This window comes from Natrix helvetica (genome assembly GCF_964273705.1).
Source record: "Natrix helvetica genome assembly, chromosome: 2".
NCBI classification, from domain to species: Eukaryota; Metazoa; Chordata; class Lepidosauria; order Squamata; family Natricidae; genus Natrix; species Natrix helvetica.
The window spans coordinates 228,823,995-228,844,863 of NC_138552.1; the positions used below are offsets into that span (position 1 = coordinate 228,823,995).

General features: G+C 40.1%; 1 protein-coding gene across 3 annotated transcripts; it reads right to left on the reverse strand.

The window, feature by feature from the left end:
* Positions 1–1,441: 1,441 nt before the first annotated feature.
* On the reverse strand, positions 1,442–19,136 carry FAM98A (family with sequence similarity 98 member A). 3 transcript variants are annotated; one of them, XM_081941916.1, is made up of 9 exons: positions 18,845–19,136; positions 18,249–18,353; positions 13,943–14,091; positions 13,431–13,565; positions 12,109–12,293; positions 10,880–10,960; positions 9,587–9,703; positions 4,652–4,819; positions 1,442–3,203 (listed from the first exon to the last, which is right to left on the reverse strand). In XM_081941916.1, the coding sequence occupies exons 2-9, from the start codon at positions 18,299–18,301 to the stop codon at positions 2,424–2,426; spliced, it is 1,668 nt and encodes a 555-aa protein (XP_081798042.1). In that variant the 5' UTR covers positions 18,302–18,353; positions 18,845–19,136; the 3' UTR covers positions 1,442–2,423. The 3 variants fall into 3 exon arrangements, with proteins under 3 accessions (XP_081798042.1, XP_081798041.1, XP_081798043.1); XM_081941915.1 differs by lacking the exon at positions 18,845–19,136 and adding an exon at positions 18,743–18,837; XM_081941917.1 differs by lacking the exon at positions 18,845–19,136 and adding an exon at positions 18,600–18,671.
* Between the last annotated feature and the right edge of the window lie 1,733 nt (positions 19,137–20,869).

The following is a 20,869-nucleotide window of genomic DNA, read 5'->3' on the forward strand; positions in this document are numbered from 1 at the left end:
ATCCCAGGAGGGGGGTGTGTCACACGATCCCTTTATTCAATGTGTAAAGCCAGGTCCACTTAACAACCACATTACTAATTTAACAATTTAACTGCAGTGATTCACTTAACAGCTAAGGCAAGAAATGCTGTAAAAGGAGGCAAAACCCACTTAACAAATGTCTGACTTAACAATAGAAATTTTGGGCTCAATTGTGGTTGTAAGCCGAGGACTACCTGTACATACAAAACAAAGAATTGAAAAACTGCTTAAAGATCAATTGAGGTCCATAATTTTTGTTACTTTCACATAGCAGACTTCTTCCCGTCAAGATTTCATGCCATCATAGTTCTTATATAGACTGAAATATCTTACACACACATTGCCCGCCTGTGCTAGCTGTTCTGTAATTCTTATTATATGTTGACAATATTGGTCAATATGCACAATACAATGTACAAGCTGTTAATTCACTGTTATAATTTCTTATGTTTTTGATTCATCTAATATGTTTACCGATCTCTAGAAACAGTGTCCTCGCCTATCTTAAGTGGTAGTAATTTTCAGAAAATTTAACGTAGGTATCCAAGATACCAAACTACTTGAAATGTTATTTGCACTATTGGCACCATACACAGAAGCTTTTTAAAAAAAATGTTTCCACAAAAATTTAAAGACATATATGCAGGACTTTCTACATGTGATATGGAACGCAGTCCTCTACTCCAGTGATTAGAGGATTATTATTTTTTAGTTGTGAATCAGGAGCAGCCCCTAGTGGAGATTTTTAAAACTCTGAACTATTTTATGCTGCAAATATCAGAGCTTTTAGGAACTATTTTATTGAGCTATAACAGGGGTGTCCAAACTTGGGAACTTTAAGACTTGTGGACTTCAACTCCCAGAATTCCCCAGCCAGCATGGCTGGCTGGGGAACTCTGGGAGTTGAAGTCCACAAGTCTTAAAGTTCCCAAGTTTGGACACCCCTGAGCTATAAAGATCTTATTTTTAGAATCTAGCGACCTGAATTCTCAATAGTTTTTTTAGCACCTTGACTTCAAAAATCAGCATATTTGGCAACTATGAAGCGGAACAAATGCAGTTGATGAATCTCAGAATGCAATACAAACTTGGATGAAAAATTAGTTCGTGCCCCTGTAAAGTAAATCGAGTGGGTTAAGTGTGTTTCTTCTGCCGTTCCCATTCTCACGGCTTCCTAAAATTGCTCTGCCAGAAGGAATTTAATATCAATAACAGAGCACGATCAATTACTGCTAGAGGAGAATGTGGCTCATCTTCTTCCACATTTTCTTCCCATCTCCAATTCTGTTTACTGCAGAACTCCGTCCACCAATCCAATGCTTTTTTTTTTTACAGCCTTTAGGATGCTTCTTCCACCTCATGCTAAAGAAACAAAGCCATTTATTTTTGTAACGCTACGGACCAATAAAACAAAAGGGAGAACAGATTTTTTTTTTATTGCTCGCCTTTTACAAGAGCACACCTTCAGCCATTTTCTTTCACAGTTTGACAATATTTCTATTTGCAAATAAACCCCCCCAAAAATAAAGGAAAGGCGCACTAATGCAACTTTTAGTGAAGAAAAATGTAACAAACTGAGCGGAAGGGCATTTCATCTCGAGTTAAGATGACAAAATGAAACCATTCGGCGTCTCAGGTTGAGTGGTTTTAATTAGTGCATAAAAAAATGGTTCCAGGCTGCCATTACTGCTAGCTAGTTTCAAGTAAAAGTTAGGCTGATCGGGCGACCAACTGGTTTGTAATCAATGAGAGCAAGGTGGATGTATGGGGAAGCATGGGGCTATTCCTAGTCTCTCTTTACAACTTAGCTTGACTAACTATGATTTTGCATGGCATGAGTGTCAGGACATTTGATTTGACATGTGTTTTCAGTCAGAGCAATAAGGCTACTTGAACAAGTTACCAGCAGTAGAGCTCATATAATAACTCCAGGACCTTGCAAAGAAGGCTGCAATTCTTTGCATAGTTAAAATGCCTAAATCCACCTGACTTAACTGGACTTATGCACAGCTAACTACACAGATGTGCAGCGTTACAATATAGTTCTGAAGCCAGCAATCCAATATGGTATATAAATAAGAGACGGATTTACATGGGAAAAACAAGTCCATGTAAAAAGATAGGCATCCTGGTTCTCATATTACTTGCATGAGCACTCCATGCTTTCTGAAATCTCCAGTTTACTCTTAAGATATAGAACCTTGGCTGCTGTATTAAAGTTCTGAGTCCTGGAGAAGAAAACTGCATTTAGACTTGGGCAGTGTATCCATATTTTCATGTATGCTCAGAAGCACAAATAGTTTGAAAGGTCAGCCTGACATGTCGACTGATATTAAGTCAAAAAGAAAAAATAAGCAGACTACTATTACATGAGCTCTGCCAATTGAGAAACTTTTATAGCCTCAACTTGTGAAGTGTCTTCCTTGTCCAAATCCAGATTGATTGTACTGATATCCCCCTTGCTGGAAATGCTGCTCAAACTGACCCCCCTGATTAATGTTCTGTGCACCTCTTCCTCCCCAGCCACCTCCTTGCCCACCACGATTGCCACGGCCTCCGCGGCCACCTCGCCCTCCTCCACGACCTCCACCTCGATCACCGGTGTGCCCATCTTGATATCTGTTGTCTTGTTGATAAGTGCCACTTCCACCTTGATATCCACTTCCTGAATATGATTGGTAACCACCATATCCGCCTCCTTGGTAGCCCCCTCCACTGCCACCACTGTGGTAGCCACCAGTTTGAAATCCGGAATCTCTGTAATTATTATCCCTATAGAGATCTTGATAGCCACTTCCTCCACCATCGGTCCAGCCACCTTGAGGCTTGCCTCCTCTTCCTCCCCCTCTGCCACCATGGTCATAGCCACCACGTCCACGGCCTCGTTCGTGACCCCCGTGTTCATGACTTCCTCGGTTTCCATATGATGAGTCATACCCTCCTCGACTTCCTCTTTCATAACTTCCTTGGTCATATCCTCCTCGGCCGCCTCGGTCATGACTCCCTTGGTCATAGCCTCCACGTCCTCCATACGATGACTCATAGCCACCTCTTCCACCTCTGCCCCCACCACTTTGCTGTTGAGGACCATCTTGCCTTTTCTGCCATGGTGGCATCTCAGGTGGAGGTGGCTCGATTTCATTGGGTCTCCCACCTCGGTCAGGCACTCGGCCCATAAGCACCTAGAAGGAAACAAAACCAATATGCCGGAAAAGTAAATGCAAAAGTATGCCAATATATCATTTTCTTTTTAAAAAAAACAACTACTATGTAAGTTTGAGTCCATGTAAAAGGGGGGGGGGGGAACAAAACATTGCAATGAAAAACACAAACTGATGATTTAGCAAGGGAAAAGAAGCTTCCAAAGAGAAAGATTATAAGCCTGTGGAAAATATTCCATAGCCAAACTGTTCCAAGCACAGACTACCCTGTTGAGTATACTATGCTTCAATTAAAGGGCAGTAAGGTAAAGGGGAGAGAAAAGGAAGGATACCGTGGGAATATCATCAGGTATGTTAGGATACAGGCCTGCAGAAAAGGAGAGGAAAGATCCACCAGTCTTGCCTACTCATTTTATTAGCACCCTGTAATATCCTTCCAGATTTTGTCTTAGTTCAGGGGTGTCCAAACTTGGGAACTTTAAGACTTGTGGACTTCAACTCCCAGAATTCCCCAGCCAGCCATGCTTAAAGTTCCACAAGTCTTAAAGTTCCCAAGTTTGGACACCCCTGTCTTAGTTGAAACCAAAACATTCCAATTTTGCTTGGGCCACATTATGACTCTCTTCAAACAATCCAACCAAATTGTCAAGCCACAGTGTGGTTTGTTCTTGCACAGAACAGTAACTAATTTTGGGGACAGTTAGGATTTAAAGATTATCATAATCACAATCATGAATTTACAATACAGCTCAATTTAAACAGTGTGGTTTTGTTATGCAAAGCTCTAAGTCTGAAACGCTAAATAATATTACATATGTTTTTAATCTCTGAAAGAAAAATAGCCTTAAACTAATCAATATAGTACAAAAATAGACTGGGCTATGTATACAGCTTCCAAAGGTATCAAGTAGTGGAACGAACCTGCCATTCACTCCTTTCTAATGTCAGATGTAATCTACGGTATCTGTTACAGATGATTTACTGCAAGCATCTTTACATCCCTGAGTACATCTGTAATCAAGCATTACATTACTTTTGTATGAACTAGCTTGCTAGCTGGTACATCAGTACAAGTATGACCATATTACTGTTTTGATTACGAACTCAAACTTTGCTTTTACAAGCAAGTATAAAAATATAAACCAAGTAACTAAACTGCCATTACGGACCGATAATTTTCAGCTCACAGAAGTCAGCCCTGATGTGATAATGCCATAAATCCTAAAAAGGAAGGAAGGAAGGAAGGAAGGAAGGAAGGAAGGAAGGAAGGAAGGAAGGAAGGAAGGAAGGAAGGAAGGAAGGATGGATGGATGGATTTTGGCAAATGGAACTAGGAAAAGGATGGAAGCTCAATGTTCATATATACACAGAAAACAATGAAATTTTGCACGAGTACAATTTTTTTCCAATGCATTTCCTTAACAGAGATATACAAGTTGAAAAAATCATCATCTGAACAACACAGATACCTTATTAATGGCACATGCCGTCTTTTCTCTGATAGAGCCACTGCTAGTCCTCATTATCTTTGATAAATCCTGCCGAGCTGCCAAGAGGTGTGCAACAGATGTAACACATTTAGCAGATAAGTTGGCACGCTTTGGCTGATAGACTTTAGCCAATTTCTCTGTTTGGCTCTATTGCATAGAGAGAGGGGGGGGGAGTGAAGAGAGTCAATTGTATGAAACATTCAGTTAAACAATTATTAAGCATGTAGGCACAAAACAACAGGTGAAAAGTTTTTATAACAATGGCTGTATTTACTCACGAAGTGGTATATAACGAAACAACACACTTTCTGGCCCCCATTTATATATTATATGATCAGTCTAAATAACTATGTGTAAGGTATACACTGTCTAACATTGCCATCTCCTACCTGGTGCTTTTAGGTACGTTGTACTAGAACTCTATCAAACCAAGTTCATTTAATACATTCAATCAGAGAAGGCTAAAGTAAGACTTACCCTACCTCCTGGTTGGGACATTGTATCTTTTAAATTTGGAATATACCGTATTTATCGGTGTATAACACGCACAGGCGTATAACACGCACCTTCATTTTAAGAGGGAAATTTCAGGAAAAAAATTTAAATTTCAAATAAAGAACTTTGAAGCAAAATAAGGGTAGCTCAGAACTTTTTTTTTATTAATATTATTACCACTTATAAGGTAAATAATGTAAAAGGACAGTAAAAGCAACTATGAACACTGCTGCTTTCACTGCTACTATCTTCCACCCTCCCTTCCTCCTTCCCTTCCTTCCTGCCTCCCTTCCAGTTCCCTCCTTCCTCTTTCCTCCTGCCTGCCTGCCTTCTTTCCCTCCTGCTTATCTATGCTTCCTTCCTTCCTTGCACCTCCCTCCCTTCTGCCTGCCTGCCTTCTTTCCTCTTTCCCTATCCTCCTATCCTTCCTTTCTCCCTCCCTCCTTCCCTGCCTCCCTTCCAGTTCCATCCTTCCCTCCTTCCTTTTTTTTATTAACTTTTAGTCGGGAGTCCGGGGAGAGGAGAGACGGCTCATCCATTCTCTCCTCCTCTCGCCCACACCCCGCTGAGTAGCGCTCCGTGATCCTTTTCTGTGCGCCTGGTGTTTAGATAGATAGCCGGATGTTTAAAACGCCAGGCGCACAGAAAAGCAGCTGCTTTTGGGGCGAAGCGCTCCGCGATCCTTTTCTGTGCGCCTGGCGTTTAAAACATCCGGCTATCTATCTAAACGCCAGGCGCACAGAAAAGGATCGCGGAGCGCTTCGCCCCAACAGCAGCTGCTTTTCTGTGCGCCTGGCGTTTAAAACATCCGGCTATCTATCTAAACGCCAGGCGCACAGAAAAGGATCGCGGAGCACTTCGCCCCAACAGCAGCTGCTTTTCTGTGCGCCTGGCGTTTAAAACATCCGGCTATCTATCTAAACGGCTGCTGTTGGGGCAAAGCGCTCCGCAATCCTTTTCTGTGCGCCTGGCGTTTAGATAGATAGCCGGATGTTTTAAACGCCAGGCGCACAGAAAAGCAGCTGCTTTTGGGGCGAAGCGCTCCGTGATCCTTTTCTGTGCACCTGGCGTATATCGCCTGGCGTATATCGGCGTATAACACGCATACATCATTTGCCCCCTATTTTTCGGGGGGGAAAGTGCGTGTTACGCCGATAAATACGGTAATGCCCACCCCACCCCGGTCAGTAGCCTTGATGGGCATTTTAGTTTAAAATCTTATTTCCGTGACAACCAGTAGTCCCTACATCCTGGTTTTAAAAGAGGTACAATCACTGAAAATTATGAAAAATCTATCTTGCAAAAATCTATCCAGCATCAAATAAAAGAAGCATAAGATTCTGAGACGTAGACATAATTTTTCCTTTCTCCACCAACTTTCCATACCTCATATCTTACTTAACCCTACTGCTTGATCTTTCTGTTCCAGATCTATGACCGTGAAAAACATTCAAAAACATGCCAGATGACATGGATGTTATTAGTTTATGATCAATAATGAGTGTGAGCAGGAAAAGATCAGGATTGGAAAGAAGGGTGTAACAATTAGTACTTTTACTGTAAAGCATTGTGTCCTCAGATGGTCTAAGGCAGGGGTGTCGAACTCAAGGCCCGGGGGCCAGATCCGGTCCATAGGATGCTTAGATCCGGCCCATAGGGCCACCTTGGAAACAACGGACTGGCCCACATTGCCTCTGCCACCGAAAAGGGCACAGGGTTGCAGGAGGCCATCGTAGCCAAAAGCAGAGCTCAGGAGCCCGTTTTCTCTGGCAGAGCACTCAATTGCTCACAGGCGCCCCCCCCCCCGCCAACACAAGTGATGGTGAGCTGGCCATGCCCACCCTGGCCACACCCACTCTGCTCCCCAAGGTCAAACACAACCCTGATGCGGTCCACAATGAAACTGAGTTTGACTCTCCTGGTCTAAGGCATGGGTGTCCAACCTTTTAGTTTGCCTGGGCCGCACTGAGTGAAGAAGAATTGGTTTGGGCCACATACAAAATATATAGTTAATGTATGTAAATCACATGATAATGCTAAAAGCTTACGACTGGATTGCTAACTGTCCAGGGCTGCATGCAACCTGTGGGCTGGACACGCCTAGTCTAAGGTTTTGAGCGGCCATTTATGGAAGCGCTTTGTGCATATGGGCTGAATTTGAATCTATGGCACATCAATAATTATTTGATGCTGAATACATGGATTTTCCACAAGAATCAGGAATTTAGCAGAAAGCGTTTTACAATGAATGAGATGCAAGCTGAAGAAAGGGAAGTTAAAAATTGGACAATAAAATGAACAGCCATAGCTCAATGGTATGCAAGAGCTCCTAGTTCAGGGGTGTCCAAACTTGGGAACTTTAAGACTTGTGGACTTCAACTCCCAGAATTCCCCAGCCAGCATGGCTGGCTGGGGAATTCTGGGAGTTGAAGTCCACAAGTCTTAAAGTTCCCAAGTTTGGACACCCCTGTCCTAGTTCAAACTCTTCAATTCTATAGGTAGGACTAGAAAATGAGTGTTGGTTTCAACAGGCCCTTTTCAACCTGGTGCCTTTCAAATATATTAAAAAATAAAAAGTGGAATGGAAGGTGTGTGGAGGGTAGCCCATCACTACCATCCAAAATACCCAGGCTTTCCTCCGTCCTCCTGCTGCATTCTGCCCCTTCTTCCCTCTTCCTGGTCTTTCCATTTGCTTTCCCACTTTTTTTACTATTGCAAATAGTGCCTATCACTCTTTTTTCCCTCTCCTATTCACAGGGAAAGGGAAGAAGAGCCACAGGGTTCTATTGCCAGTAGCAGAGGGGGACTTCCAAATGGCTTCTTTTCATAGATCCTTCTATTAGAAAAAGAAAATGGTGCAAAGTTTTATAAAGCCTAGCGTGGCATTTCTCAAGATGCAGCCCAAAGAGAGCACAGCACATGTATTTTCTCCACAATAATTAGGGAATGCTACTCTGTGTTATTTGTTAAACTCACACTTTATTATTTGTGCCAGAAAAAACTAATATGTATTTAAAAGGTTAGCCATATCTCCTCCCACTAATTAATTAAATTTATAAAACTGATTGGCTGCAAAGCAGCTTACAGTCATAAAAATATCTCTAAATATGTCTAAAATCAAAGGCATTTGGGGAGGGTGGGGAGAGGTTGGATCTGTTGGTACTCGATCAAACACCTCCACTATGCTGTTCTCCCATTGGGGCGCCAGGCCAAGTGGCAGAGCCAGGTCTTTAGGCCCTAATGAAAGGATAGAAGGGGGGACATAGATGTTCCAGAGGGCAGGAGCAACAGCAGGCTCTTATGCTAGACCCCACCAGCCAGAATGATCAGGTTAGCGGGACACGCAGCATGCCTTCTCTGCTGGCATGAGTGGGATGGGCCAATCCCAGTGGGGTGAGATGGTCCCTCAAGTAACCTGGATCCATGTCATGAAGAGATTTAAAGGTGATCATCAATACCTAGAATTGCACCGGAAAGCAGACCGGTAACCAATGCAGGTTGTAGAACAGTGGTATTATAGCCCCCCCCCCTTCAAATTGTCCATGCTGCTGCACTCTGTACTAGCTGTAGCTTCAAAATTCTCTTCAAGCCCCAGAAGACTGAACAACTGAGCACAGAGAATCCTCATCCAGGAAAGGCCGCAATTGGTGCACAACATGAAGTTATGCAAAAGTTCTCCTAGGTGCGACTGCTATCTGTTTCTTGAGCAAAAGTCACAAGTCCAGGAGAACCCCCAAGTTGCAGACCGGATCTTTCTTGGGCAGTGGCACCCCATCCAAAGTCAAAGATGACAAAGTCTCGGATCCCAGAGTCCCATGTACCCAAAGCCATTCGGTATTGCCAGGGTTCAGGCCCCCATCCAGATCCCCACAGCTTTCAAGCAACGTAGAGAGGGGCCACAGCATCACTTGGGTCACCAAGAATGGAAATATAGAGTTGGGTGTCATCAGCATACTGTAGTTGTCTCAAGTTGTGGGGATGGATGATTCGCCAAGTTTCATGTAGATGTTGAAATGGTGTGAAAAGACCACCAAGCTCTGTGGCACACCACAAAATAGTAACCAAGGGCTGGACCTCTCACTCCCTATCAATAACAATTTGGACCAATCACAGAGAAAGGAGCCAAACCAGCTGTGAACTGTGCCGCCCAACCCCAGCTCCCGCAACTGATCCAAAAAGGTACCATGGTTGATGGTATCAAAAGTCACCAAGAGGTCAAGGAGAGTGAGCATGGTTGCACTATCTCTATCTCGCTCTCGAGATAGCGATCATCAACAAGCGAGACCAATGTCCGTTTCTGTCCCATAACTAGGCCTAAATCCTGACTGAAAGGGATTAATAACAAAAGATAGTTGTTGTCTAACTACAGACAGATAACACTTTCAAAAAAACAATTTGACTACAGAAAGAAAACTATACCTTCGCTCGATCTGACCAGCCGAATGACTGTACAGTTACATCCAGACGTTTCACTAATAATTTTCTCCGGACTTCATATTCATTGGCTATGGCTTGATTAATAGCTTCAATTTTTTCCTGAAATGAAAATCCACACATATGCTGGACTTCCTCAAAACCTTGTATTACAGGATTCAGTTCAAATATCTTAAAGAAGATCACTTAGGCAAAAGTATCAATCGCACTCATCCCCATAATAACAGATTCTGTGTGTGTGTGTGTGTTACAATTCATGTTTTTCTTTGATAGATAGATGAAGAACAGAATAAGATTCAGTAGGGCACAAACTCCAGAGAACCTCTAGAGCTGGAATGACAAATTCTATCCTGTTGCGAGCCACAGGATTTTGTTGCCCTTGGGGGGCTGGGGTGGACGTGGCCTGGTTGTTGTGACCAACTGGATGAGCGTGGCCAGGCCCAGGGCAGCAGGGGCTGGTCCCTCGCTGTCTCTGAAACGGCCTGAGGGCCGACTCTACGTCCTATTGTGGGTCGGATTGCTCTAGAGATTCTAAACCAGAGGTTCTAATTTTGGCAATTAAAAGTTGTGAACTGGGTGGGGAATTCTGGGAGTTGAAGTCCATAAATCTTAAAGCTGCCGAGTTTTTAGATACCCCTGTTCTAAACTATATATTAAATCTGACAATAATCAGTATTATTTTTCCGAGCTGTTTTTTCCCAACACTTAGCTTATTTTGTATATGTCTCATAGATAGAAAAAATGAAAACATTATTTGAATAATATACAAATATATATATTTGTGTTACAACCCCTGGTATGCCCAAATATGGGAGGGAGCTCACTGCTCCCCCTTTCTGTCCTTTGGCTCATTACAGAGGACCATCTAGGCAGAAAACCATATTTTTATTTTTAATGTTGCCTTTTTATATTTGTGTTGTATTTGTGCTGATAAATAAATAAAGGGAGACTAGTATAGATCTATTTCAACCTATTTAGGTCTCATCAGCTAGCCATACCCTTACTGGGAATCGAACCAGGGCTGTAGTGGCAATTACATCAGCCTAATATGCAATACAGCCCTGGTTCGATTCCCAGTAAGGGTATGGCTAGCTGATGAGACCTAAATAGGTTGAAATAGATCTATACTAGTCTCCCTTTATTTATTTATCAGCACAAATACCACACACACACACACATATTTTCACATGCTTTGTTATTTTAATACGGATTAAGTACAGCACTGATGCCAATGAATAGAATTAATACCAGTAGTAAGATTTATAAGCAAATCCTTACCCAATGGACTGGACCCAAGGGTTTCGACAATAAAGGTTTTCCTACATGATTTGAAGGGACCTTTGCTAATGTTTCTTTTAACTGTAACAAAATTAATTGTATTAGTGGATTATATAGACAAAAAGCATAAATATGCAGATGTTCAAATTTGTGTTTCAGATCTATGTATAATCAACATAATACAGGACAAGGTCTGCTCAAGGAACGTCTTATCTTTTCAACTCCATTGCTCTCCCAACAATTATTCAAGATGATCACCCAATCTTCCACTATTTGAGAAGAATGGTGGACTGCAGGAACAGAGAAGAAATTACCCCCTCACTCTGCTTACAAATGAAACTGCGTCCATAGTTTAAATAATTCTATGCAACATTATATTTTTTATAACAATTGCATGGTACAATACAGGTATTGTCTTGAAAAAAGAATAGGTATCTGTTGCAATGTTTTAAAAAGTAAATTTAAAATAAAATAAAAATAATGATATATAATCCACAGCATGTCAGTACCATTGTTAACACATCAGGTAGCACAGCAAAACTTCATATTTAAGGAAAAAGATATAGTATTCAAAAATGGGCAATAGCTTCTTTATTCCAACAATTTTAAGTACAATATGAAATCTGGTCATCAATACCAAACTGGATGATTTTTTAAGAGCTCAATGTTTGTGCCCTTTTGGTTGGCATTATCTATGGATTTTGGAACTTGTAGGGGGACCAAGGGATCATGTGTTATTGTTGTTTTATATCAATAATATACTTTAAAATCCACAGAAAAACCTCAGTTCAAGAACATTTATAATTTATTTCAAGCAATTCTGGTGGGGGAGGGAATGTGGGAGACTCCTGCTTTAGCGGAAATAACTGAATGTCTTAAAATAAAGGTTTTTTTTTTCTTTTTCATATTGTTCATGTTGCTGATAATTATGAAGAAATAACAGTTTATTCATAACACCTGAACACCATGTTCTACAAGCCAAATTGGGCATGCAGTGAGATAATCTCTAAAGGGTCTTTTTTGATACCTCTGCTGGTTAAAATGAGCCACCTAAAATAATTATAGAAAGATGATCTTTTTGGTAATATTGCTACAATTGCTATAGCTATTCCGATTCCCAAGGCGGCTTACTTTGTGCCTATTTTAATTACCTTTCCAGAATAATATGCCACAGTAATCACTACCTATGGACTAGGAACTTAATGTATATTCAAACCTTTAGTTCTTACCTTTTTTTCTATTCCACTGAAGAACTGGAGCATTGTTATGTTGGCTGGGGGCTTTGACATGCCTAAAGCAATGCATATGCCTTTTAATTCCTGAAAGACTTCACTACCAGTACCTTCCTGAGCTTTTTTCGGGGGAGCGTTCACATACAGCATTCTAGCAGCTTCTAATTCTGAGATGAGGTATGCTGAAAGATGAAAAGTTAACCATTCAGTACAGCAGAGTTCATTTTTAAAACGATCGCTTATTTTAAGCCAAGAATATAATTTTACACGCTACATTGTGAGAAATGATTAAATAAAAGAACAGCCTTAAATAGGATGACCTAAAGATAAATCCATGGCTAGCAACTGCCCTGGCTAGAGAGCAGAGAAGAATTAATTATTGAGTCAGAACATGGCATTATTCATATAATTTTAAGGAAAATTAAACAAAGTGTAGATCACATAGCTACAATGGAAATTTATTTTCATGTATTTTTCATAAACCAACCATACAAATTTGCATTCAAGAACAGTTTATATTCTAAACCACCAAAATGATGACTAAAGAGCAACAACCTTGCAGAAAAACCTTCTGTTTCATAACATCACCTGTGAATTTCTTTTAACTGTCAAAGCAGATCATCTTGCCAGCAAATTTTATTCATAACAAGCAAGGAAAAATGTGCTTATCTTGATTCAACAACCAATACTGTAGCTACATGACTTCTAATTTACTTGGGATATGGCACAGTGCTACTCAAATATTCTTGGTTAATGTCATTCCATCTTATGAGTAAGAGCAACTAACAAATTATGATAGTTCAAAATCTTAGTATTAAATTATTTCTTTTCCAGCAAGGTATAAATCTAGGTTCTCACGCAATAGGAATAGCAAAACATTGATGAATATGTCTTGTATCTACAGACCAAAGAAATCAAACTCAATTAACAACAGCACAAGCAGGACTGTCAAAAATGTTAATCTACTACGGTATTCCATGCATGCATTACCAATAGGACTTGAAGCTGGTGCTCCAGCATCTCCAATTTCAGTCTCTCTCCAATTACCATTAATCCCTTCCTGTGATTCTAAAAATCAAACGTGGCTGAGTGGTTACCACCATTTGCAGAATACTATAAAGGTAAAGGTTCCCCTCGCACATATGTGCCAGTCGTTCCCGACTCTAGGGGGTGGTGCTTATCTCCGTTTCAAAGCCGAAGAGCCAGCACTGTCCGAAGACGTCTCCGTGGTCATGTGGCTGGCATCAACAGAATACTATACTAACTATATAATTATTTTCTTCATTTTTTACTGTTTTCTGAAGTTTCATTTAACTTACTGAGGAGCAGGAGGCAGTTTTTTTGATTGAGAAGGCGCTTGGTGACGTCTCCTGATGTTAGTGTTGTATAAGGACAATTCATTTCACCTAGTAACCCACTAATTTCAAGCTGGAACTCATCTGCTTCACTTGGACCTTAAGACACAGACATAGTTAGGTTATAAAAAATATCTCTCTCATTAAATGTTCAAATAGACAACATTGATTAATAAAGTTTAAATTGCACCACTTTTCTTGAAAACACAAATAATAAAGTTTTCCAATAAAATTAAAAACTAGAATGCATTGTGAGCAAGGAGGGGGGAAAAGGAATTTCAATAGTAAACTAACATTTTTGGTTATTCTTAATAAATATATGCACATAAATGGAACTATTCTTATTAGTTGCAGTGCTTAATAGTTATTTTATCACAAAGGTACAAAAACTGTTACATTCATACAGAAGGAGATACATAATAAATGTCAGGAGTAGTAAGAATGACACAAGTGTATAAATGATGCTGATTACTCACTGTTAGTTGCTTGTACATTTTCCTCTAGTTTGCAAAACACTCTCAACTCTGAAACCAACCAAGCACAGAGTTTGGTATATTCAGGGGAAGTGGCTCCACCAGAAGCTGCCAGGGCCAGAGCTCCATCTTCTAACAATGGACCTTTGTAACTAATAAACAAAACAAACACATGATATCTCAAATCCCTTCTGCAATGTATATGATACTCAATTTGTTGCATATATGATAACAGAAATTACAATGAAGATAGTCCTTGGATTGTGCCAGCAATTGGGACCAGGACTGTGGTCACTAGGGATGCAGTCATAAAGTATGCCATCACATGACTCCACAGCTTAGTTAGGCAATCCCAGCAGTCAGACTTGCCATCATAACCCCAGGGATGTACAGATCGTTAAGCAGGAAAACGGAAGAGTCACAGAGAGGTAAGGAGCATGAGGGACTGGGGACCAGGGACAGGGGCAAGATGATAGCTATGGGCAGGCAGTGGGAAGCCCGGGTGCTGAGGTTGCAGGCTAGTGGGTGGGGTTGCTGAGGTTGTGTACTAAGATCATGGGCAGCTGAGGGGGGTGCTACAGAGCATGAGACCTCTGCAATCTCATACTCTGTAGTGGGAGTCTCCTCAAGAGAAAAAGTGGCAGGAGTATGGAACTGACTTGCAACTTTCCTTGCCCATTTCCCCATTGATTTCCTTGTGGGAAGCAGACAGTGAAATTTGCAGGCGATCACTTTACCATGGCTCACTGCAATGTCGTAATTGCAAGCTGGGTATCAAGCATGCAGATCACAATCGTGGAGATTCTGTGATGGCTGCAACTTCACAGATCAGCTTTAAGTCCCCCTCACTCAGAGCTGTTATAATTTGAAATAGTTACTAGTGATCATAACTTGAGAACGTATGTGTAATTGGAAATAATAATTACTGATTTTAAGGAAACTTCCTGCCAAATAAATGAGCTTAGAAATCTTATATCATCTCCATGAAATTCAAAGTTCTATTACATGCACGTTTACTTTTTCCTCATTTCAATGATGTTCTACCCTTATTTCCTTAACTTTTTGAGCTCCTTGTATCAAGGACCTGTACTATGCAATAATGGGGCTATCAATGGGACAAAATGCCAAAGTTGTGGTCAAAGTCATATTTGGGGGAAATGGTGCTAGATATTCTATTGATTGTATATTACTTCAGTATTTAAAAATAGACAATACATTATCCTTCAATTGTTGGAAATGTATCAATCAAGTTGAATGGTTTTTCATTTTTGGTGGCAATACTGCAAAACTCACTTTTGAAAAATAATTTTAACACAATGAAAAAATGTTTAAGGATGGATTTCTCTTCAAGCGGCTACTAAATATTACTAAATCTTAAGTAAGTGTTTATACTTTTTATGTGCTTATTAAATTCTATCGTGTTCCATATAGACTCTTATGTAATACTTAAATTTAAGCACAAGATATAAAGTCATAGACACTTTATTAATAAAAATGTAATTAAATTTCAAGGTTGGAATTAAGACAAAAAACATTTTTTTAAAGCATCTCTCATCCAAATTACTGCTATTCTTATGCATCCAAAATAATCTCTCAGCTAAGTCTGTATATCAGGTTAATTACAGATTTTAAAAAATGTGTCCTTGAGATTCTAAGTCCATACACATGTAACAATTCTCAATGGTTATAATGTCTACGGAGATTCTCAGTCATCCAAGTCATGGTTGTCCCAAAGGTGCTTTTTTAAGCTCAGAGCTGAAGAAACTTCTTGGTGGGAAGTGAAACATCTTCAAAGAAAAACCAGAAAGTCCAGTTGCCTCTTAAAAAAGCACCTTTGGGACAATGGTTATAATATTACTTCCTACTTCTAGTTACAATGAATGAAGATTTGTACTGCAAAATAGATCACAATGGTTCTTAAAAAAAACTGATAGGCACTTTTTGTCTTTGATGATCATACAAAACTGCTGATTCTATCAATTTACAACAGCTAGGAAAAGATCATTTCAACAAAACTAATATAGTGTAATTATAGCACTATAATTACACTGGACCTAAATCAGGCACTGGACCTAAATCATGAAAATCCAAGTTCAACTCTCCTTTAAAGAACAGAACTCAGAGTTTGGGAGATTAAGGCATTTTCTCAGCTTATCTCACCAAGATGTTGCTGTGAGGATAAAACTAAGGGAGAAGTCCATTAGATGCAACTTTCAATTTCCAGAGAAAAGGAATGATAAAAGTGCAATAAAACATCACTTAGTGATGTTGTAGTACATATGGTCCTCATTTAACAATCACTCCTTTGGTGACCATTTGAGCAGTGGCGGCACCAAATAAATGGTACTTACAACATGTCCTCAAAGTTCCAACTGTTGCAGGGCCCCCATGGTCACATGATTGTGATCTGGATGGTTGGCAACCAGTCTGGATTTCCCACCACTGCAGCATCCTATGGTCATGAGATCACAATCTTCAACATTTTCTGCTGGCTTCCACAACAAAGTCAATGAGGAAGCCAGCAGGAAGTCGAAAATCACAATCATTGCTGTCGCTAAATGGCGTGGTCTCATAACATTGTGCTTTACAACATTGTTTAGCTATGGAAATTCCAGTCCCAACTACCATTGTCAAGCAAGAACTACTTGTATAACCATGGTATCTTATCTGTTCATAGGGCTTCTTTAGGTGTACTTAATCATTATAACAGCATGCTATGTTTTAAATTTGGAGAACTCATTTCTGTGTATGTATAACTCCTATTGTACTAGCTGTGAGCACAGTAGCTGTATGAACACAGATCCCTACTATATGCCACAAAAATAAGGGGAATGCTAACTCCCACACTATCCTGTGACATTTTAAAAAGTACTATAAGATTGTTCAGCTCCTGCTATTCACCACTGGAGGAGTCTATCAGTGCAACCTTCCTCAGTTTGATTGGTGCCTAGATGTAGTTCTCCTAAATCTGGAAGACATTATGCTAGGAAAGCTGATCTAGACATTTTTGCAACATATTGCTCACATCATCTATCTATCTATCTATCTATCTATCTATCTATCTATCTATCTATCATCCATCTATCTATCTATCTATCTATCTATCATCTATCTATCATCTATCTATCTATCTATCTATCTATCTATCAGCTCTCTATCAGAAGCATTCCAAATTGGTGAGTGTGACTGATTGAAACCTCACTCTTTTCAACCTGTATTGTATGTACTGGATGTACATGACAGGAGGTAGAGCTTCAATCAACTGGTCCTACCTACCATTCTGATGCTACAGATGCGTCTCTCTATCCTGCATAGAATAATCTTCTGCACATTGTTGAATTTTTTGTAGATATTTGTTTAACTACATGTTCTAAAGGGTATATCTTCTTCAGAAAAGTGCATACACTATCATATTTTCTACAGGACTCAAAAGTATTACATTGGTATCACAAATTACCATTTTACTATTTTCAATAGTCTTAAGATTAAAGCTTTCAGGAATATTTACTTTAAATATTACTAAAACAGATGCTGTGATCACAAGAAATCAATCCTACAGTTATTTAGGCTTCTGGATTTTCTCTGCAAAGATTTATTATAATATTGTAATACTAGACAGATTAAACATATGTACTCTACTCTCTCGGGCGTATTGGGCAACAACTGCCTATTCTGAGATCCTCCTCCGCCATCATAAATATACTTATTTTGCCCTTCTGTAGAAGGAGTTTCGTAGCTGTCTTCCATCTAGAGATTAGTTCCATTCTAATTTGACTTCAGTTACCATCAGGTATTCCAAGATCATTAACTGGAGTGAAAGGAGTGGATCTTCCTGTATATGATGCAAATTTTATTTAAAAAGCCAACTAAAAAATCGACTGATAAATCTCCCATTCCCCCCTCCCCCCAAAATAACAAAAGATATTTCAAAGAAGAGTCAGTAATTAAAGTTAATTGAATAGAGGGGAACCAGCCATGGGAATTAAGTGCCAGGAAAAAGAAATTATGTTCAGAAAACATTGTTATCAGCCCAAGGAGAACATGCTAAAAACAAAACAAAAATGGTTTTATGGAAGAATAAAAAAAAGATCCAACTCTCTCTCTAGATAGATGATAAATAGATAGATAGATAGATAGATAGATTAGATGATAGATAGATAGATGATAGATAGATGATAGATAGATAGATAGATAGATAGATGATAGATAGATAGATAGATAGATAGATAGATAGATAGATAGACAGATAGATATAGACAGACAGACAGACAGACAGACAGACAGACAGACAGATATTTCTCATACTCACCCGAGGTCTTCAAGTGACTCTAAAATGTCATTCTCCATGAGTTCCAACTCCATCCTGGGGCTTCAGAATGAACACAAAAGGAAAAGGAAAAGTAAACTCTGGAGCCTGCAAATGATTATGGGGGAGGGAGAGAGAAAAAAAGATTCAATGAATCTAACCGACTCCAAGTGGAATAAGCCTTTTCCTCCACTGTCTCCTCCCTCCCTCCCTCTCTCCCCCGAATAAGGGGCGAAATCTGTCCCACTTGGACTTTGGACGCCTTGTATTACGAGAGACCCACCAAATTCCGGCTCTTTTTTTCCCCCATCTACGGTGATCCCAAATTAAGCCGCCACCCCAGTTCCACACAACCTCACTATCTTATACAGTGCTTGTATTCAGAAGTAGGTCTTCCCCGTTCCCCTTCCCTGCAAAGGCGCGGGGGGGGGGCGGAGGGGGTTCCATCACCCCCAGGGGCTGCACCCCCCCAAGTCCCCCCCCACGCCTTCACCCACCTCCTGCGCAGCTGCTACGCCGCGGAACGCTGCTGGGTTGGCATGTCGGGGGGGGAAGGCGGAGACAAGGAAAGCCCCCTCCCCCCATGTCTGACCTCTCACCTGCCTTTGAAAGGTTGCCCAAGCAAACGCCTGGTTTAAAAAGGTTGCGCTCTGCGTGTTCTAAACTTGCCGGTTTTTCCCCCCCTCGCTTGATTAGAACGTGTCAGTTTCAGAAAATTCTTGTCTTTGTCTCCGAGGGTTAAAAAAAGTCAGGTTCGACGCGCACTAGGAATATTCTGGCAGGCATAGCCCAGGACAGCCATACAAAGAATTCTTTTTCTTTTTTTTCTTTTTTTTTGCCCCTGCAAGGAGACCACGTTGGAAAGCGTTAGGCCTGAAAAAGGAAAGAATGACGTAAGGGATAAGTGACAAAAGTACTTCAGGCGACAGTCGTTCTCTTGATGAAAACTACAAATCCCAGCATGCCATCGGGTGCTTCTGTAACCTAAAGGAGGTGGTTTTAATGCTCGATTAACCTCTCGAGTCAGGAGCACGTTTTGGCTCCCTCGTGCGATTGAGGACTTTTGTAAAAGTAAGCGGGATCAGAGGAGTATCTCGATGCTATATTTCAGTTTAGGTCCTTTTATTACCACTAGGTGGTGCGTTTTTGAACGCATTACGCTAGCCACGTTTGTGATAGAAAAGCAAAATTTGAATATAGATCAATGCTAAGATTAACTGCAAAAAGAAAAAAGAATTGAGTTGGAATAGGACACCCTAAGCCGCCGAGCTCAACTATCTGCTCAGTGCAGGAATCCAAAATTAAAGTATTTGGGAGAGATTTAAACATCTAATTAAGGAAAGCCCACCTGTAACTTTCTATTCCAACCTGTCTTCTTATAATTTAAAGTCATTCTGTGTTCTGCATCTGGAATGTTTCTCCAACTATCAAAATTTATATTTTTAGGTGATTTGTACTCTCAAAATAGCATTTCTTTTTGCTTCTACCTCAAAAAGAAAAATTCAAGAAGTCAGTAATTATTCCAACATGTCAGGATTCAGCAGTACATTTTTGATGTAAATAGATTTTCTTCCAATAATGGCTCATATTGATCACATTTACTTTGCCCAGAAAGAAAATGTTTTCCTGTTTTAAATCCATGATAGCTTTCTTCAGCTTAAATAGTCTTGTGCCGGTTCTTTTTTTAGAATATATATGGACATCTTTTATAAATCATGAGATACTTAATTAGATGAATTTGGTCATGCACATTGCATGTATCCTCAGCAAGTAAAATGAGTCCAACGCTTCTATCTACTACCAGAACAAAGACATTGAAATGGATAAAGAATTTTGTTGTAATACAGGCTGTTGTCTGTTTTGTTGGTCATTGCCCAACATGAAGATGGAGTGGCATTTTCTTTTCAGTACAGGATTATCATCTTACAGGGTTTGTGAGTGATCCATTTTTTTTTACTGGCTGGAACTTTTGGCTCACCTATCTTGCTAGTTACTTCCTATTTTCCACTTTTAGCCACTGTGTCAACACAGGTGCTATTACAAAAGGTATTTTGTAAGCAATGGGGTGAAGGAATCCATATAGCCCCAGGAAGGTAGCTTAACTTAGCAAGCCTCAATGTATTGTGGAAATGCCATGTGTGGTGGAAGTTGCCTAGCAGTACATAACATGAATTGAGAATAAGGACATTTTGTTAAAAAGCAGTCAAGTTTACTAGGGGTGTGTGTGTGTGTGTGTGTGTATGTGTAACCAAGTGTATCTTTGCTTGGCAGCTCTAATCAAAAGAGTTACTGCAAATTCACTACCTTCACCTGCCATAGTTCCTGAATGTTGGACCAAATATCAAGGTCTATGCTGTTGGTGATATTTAGAGTGGGGAAGCAAGGAATATTGCGAATCCCGTCACCTAAGGAGGTAAATCTGGTGGGACCCAGAAGGGCCTTATTCCTGTTCCTACCTTTGGAACATCATCCCAAGATGAAATGGATGGAAATAAATTGTATAAATCCATAAATAAGTGGTTCATTTGATTGTTTGTTGTTGCCAGGGAGGTTGAGGATGACTGGTTTTTATATTTATATATATAATACAATACAATAGCATTGTATTGGAACCTTGGAGGTCT

Excerpts from the sequence above, each read along its gene's own strand:
- FAM98A (XM_081941916.1), bottom strand. The coding sequence starts at position 18,301 with ATGGAGTTGGAACTCATGGAGAATGACATTTTAGAGTCACTTGAAGAC. Across the intron at positions 13,566-13,942 it reads AAATGTACAAGCAACTAACA|GTCCAAGTGAAGCAGATGAG; the intron begins GTGAGTAATCAG and ends CTGTGTCTTAAG. Across the intron at positions 4,820-9,586 it reads GCTGGTCAGATCGAGCGAAG|AGCCAAACAGAGAAATTGGC; the intron begins GTATAGTTTTCT and ends TCTATGCAATAG.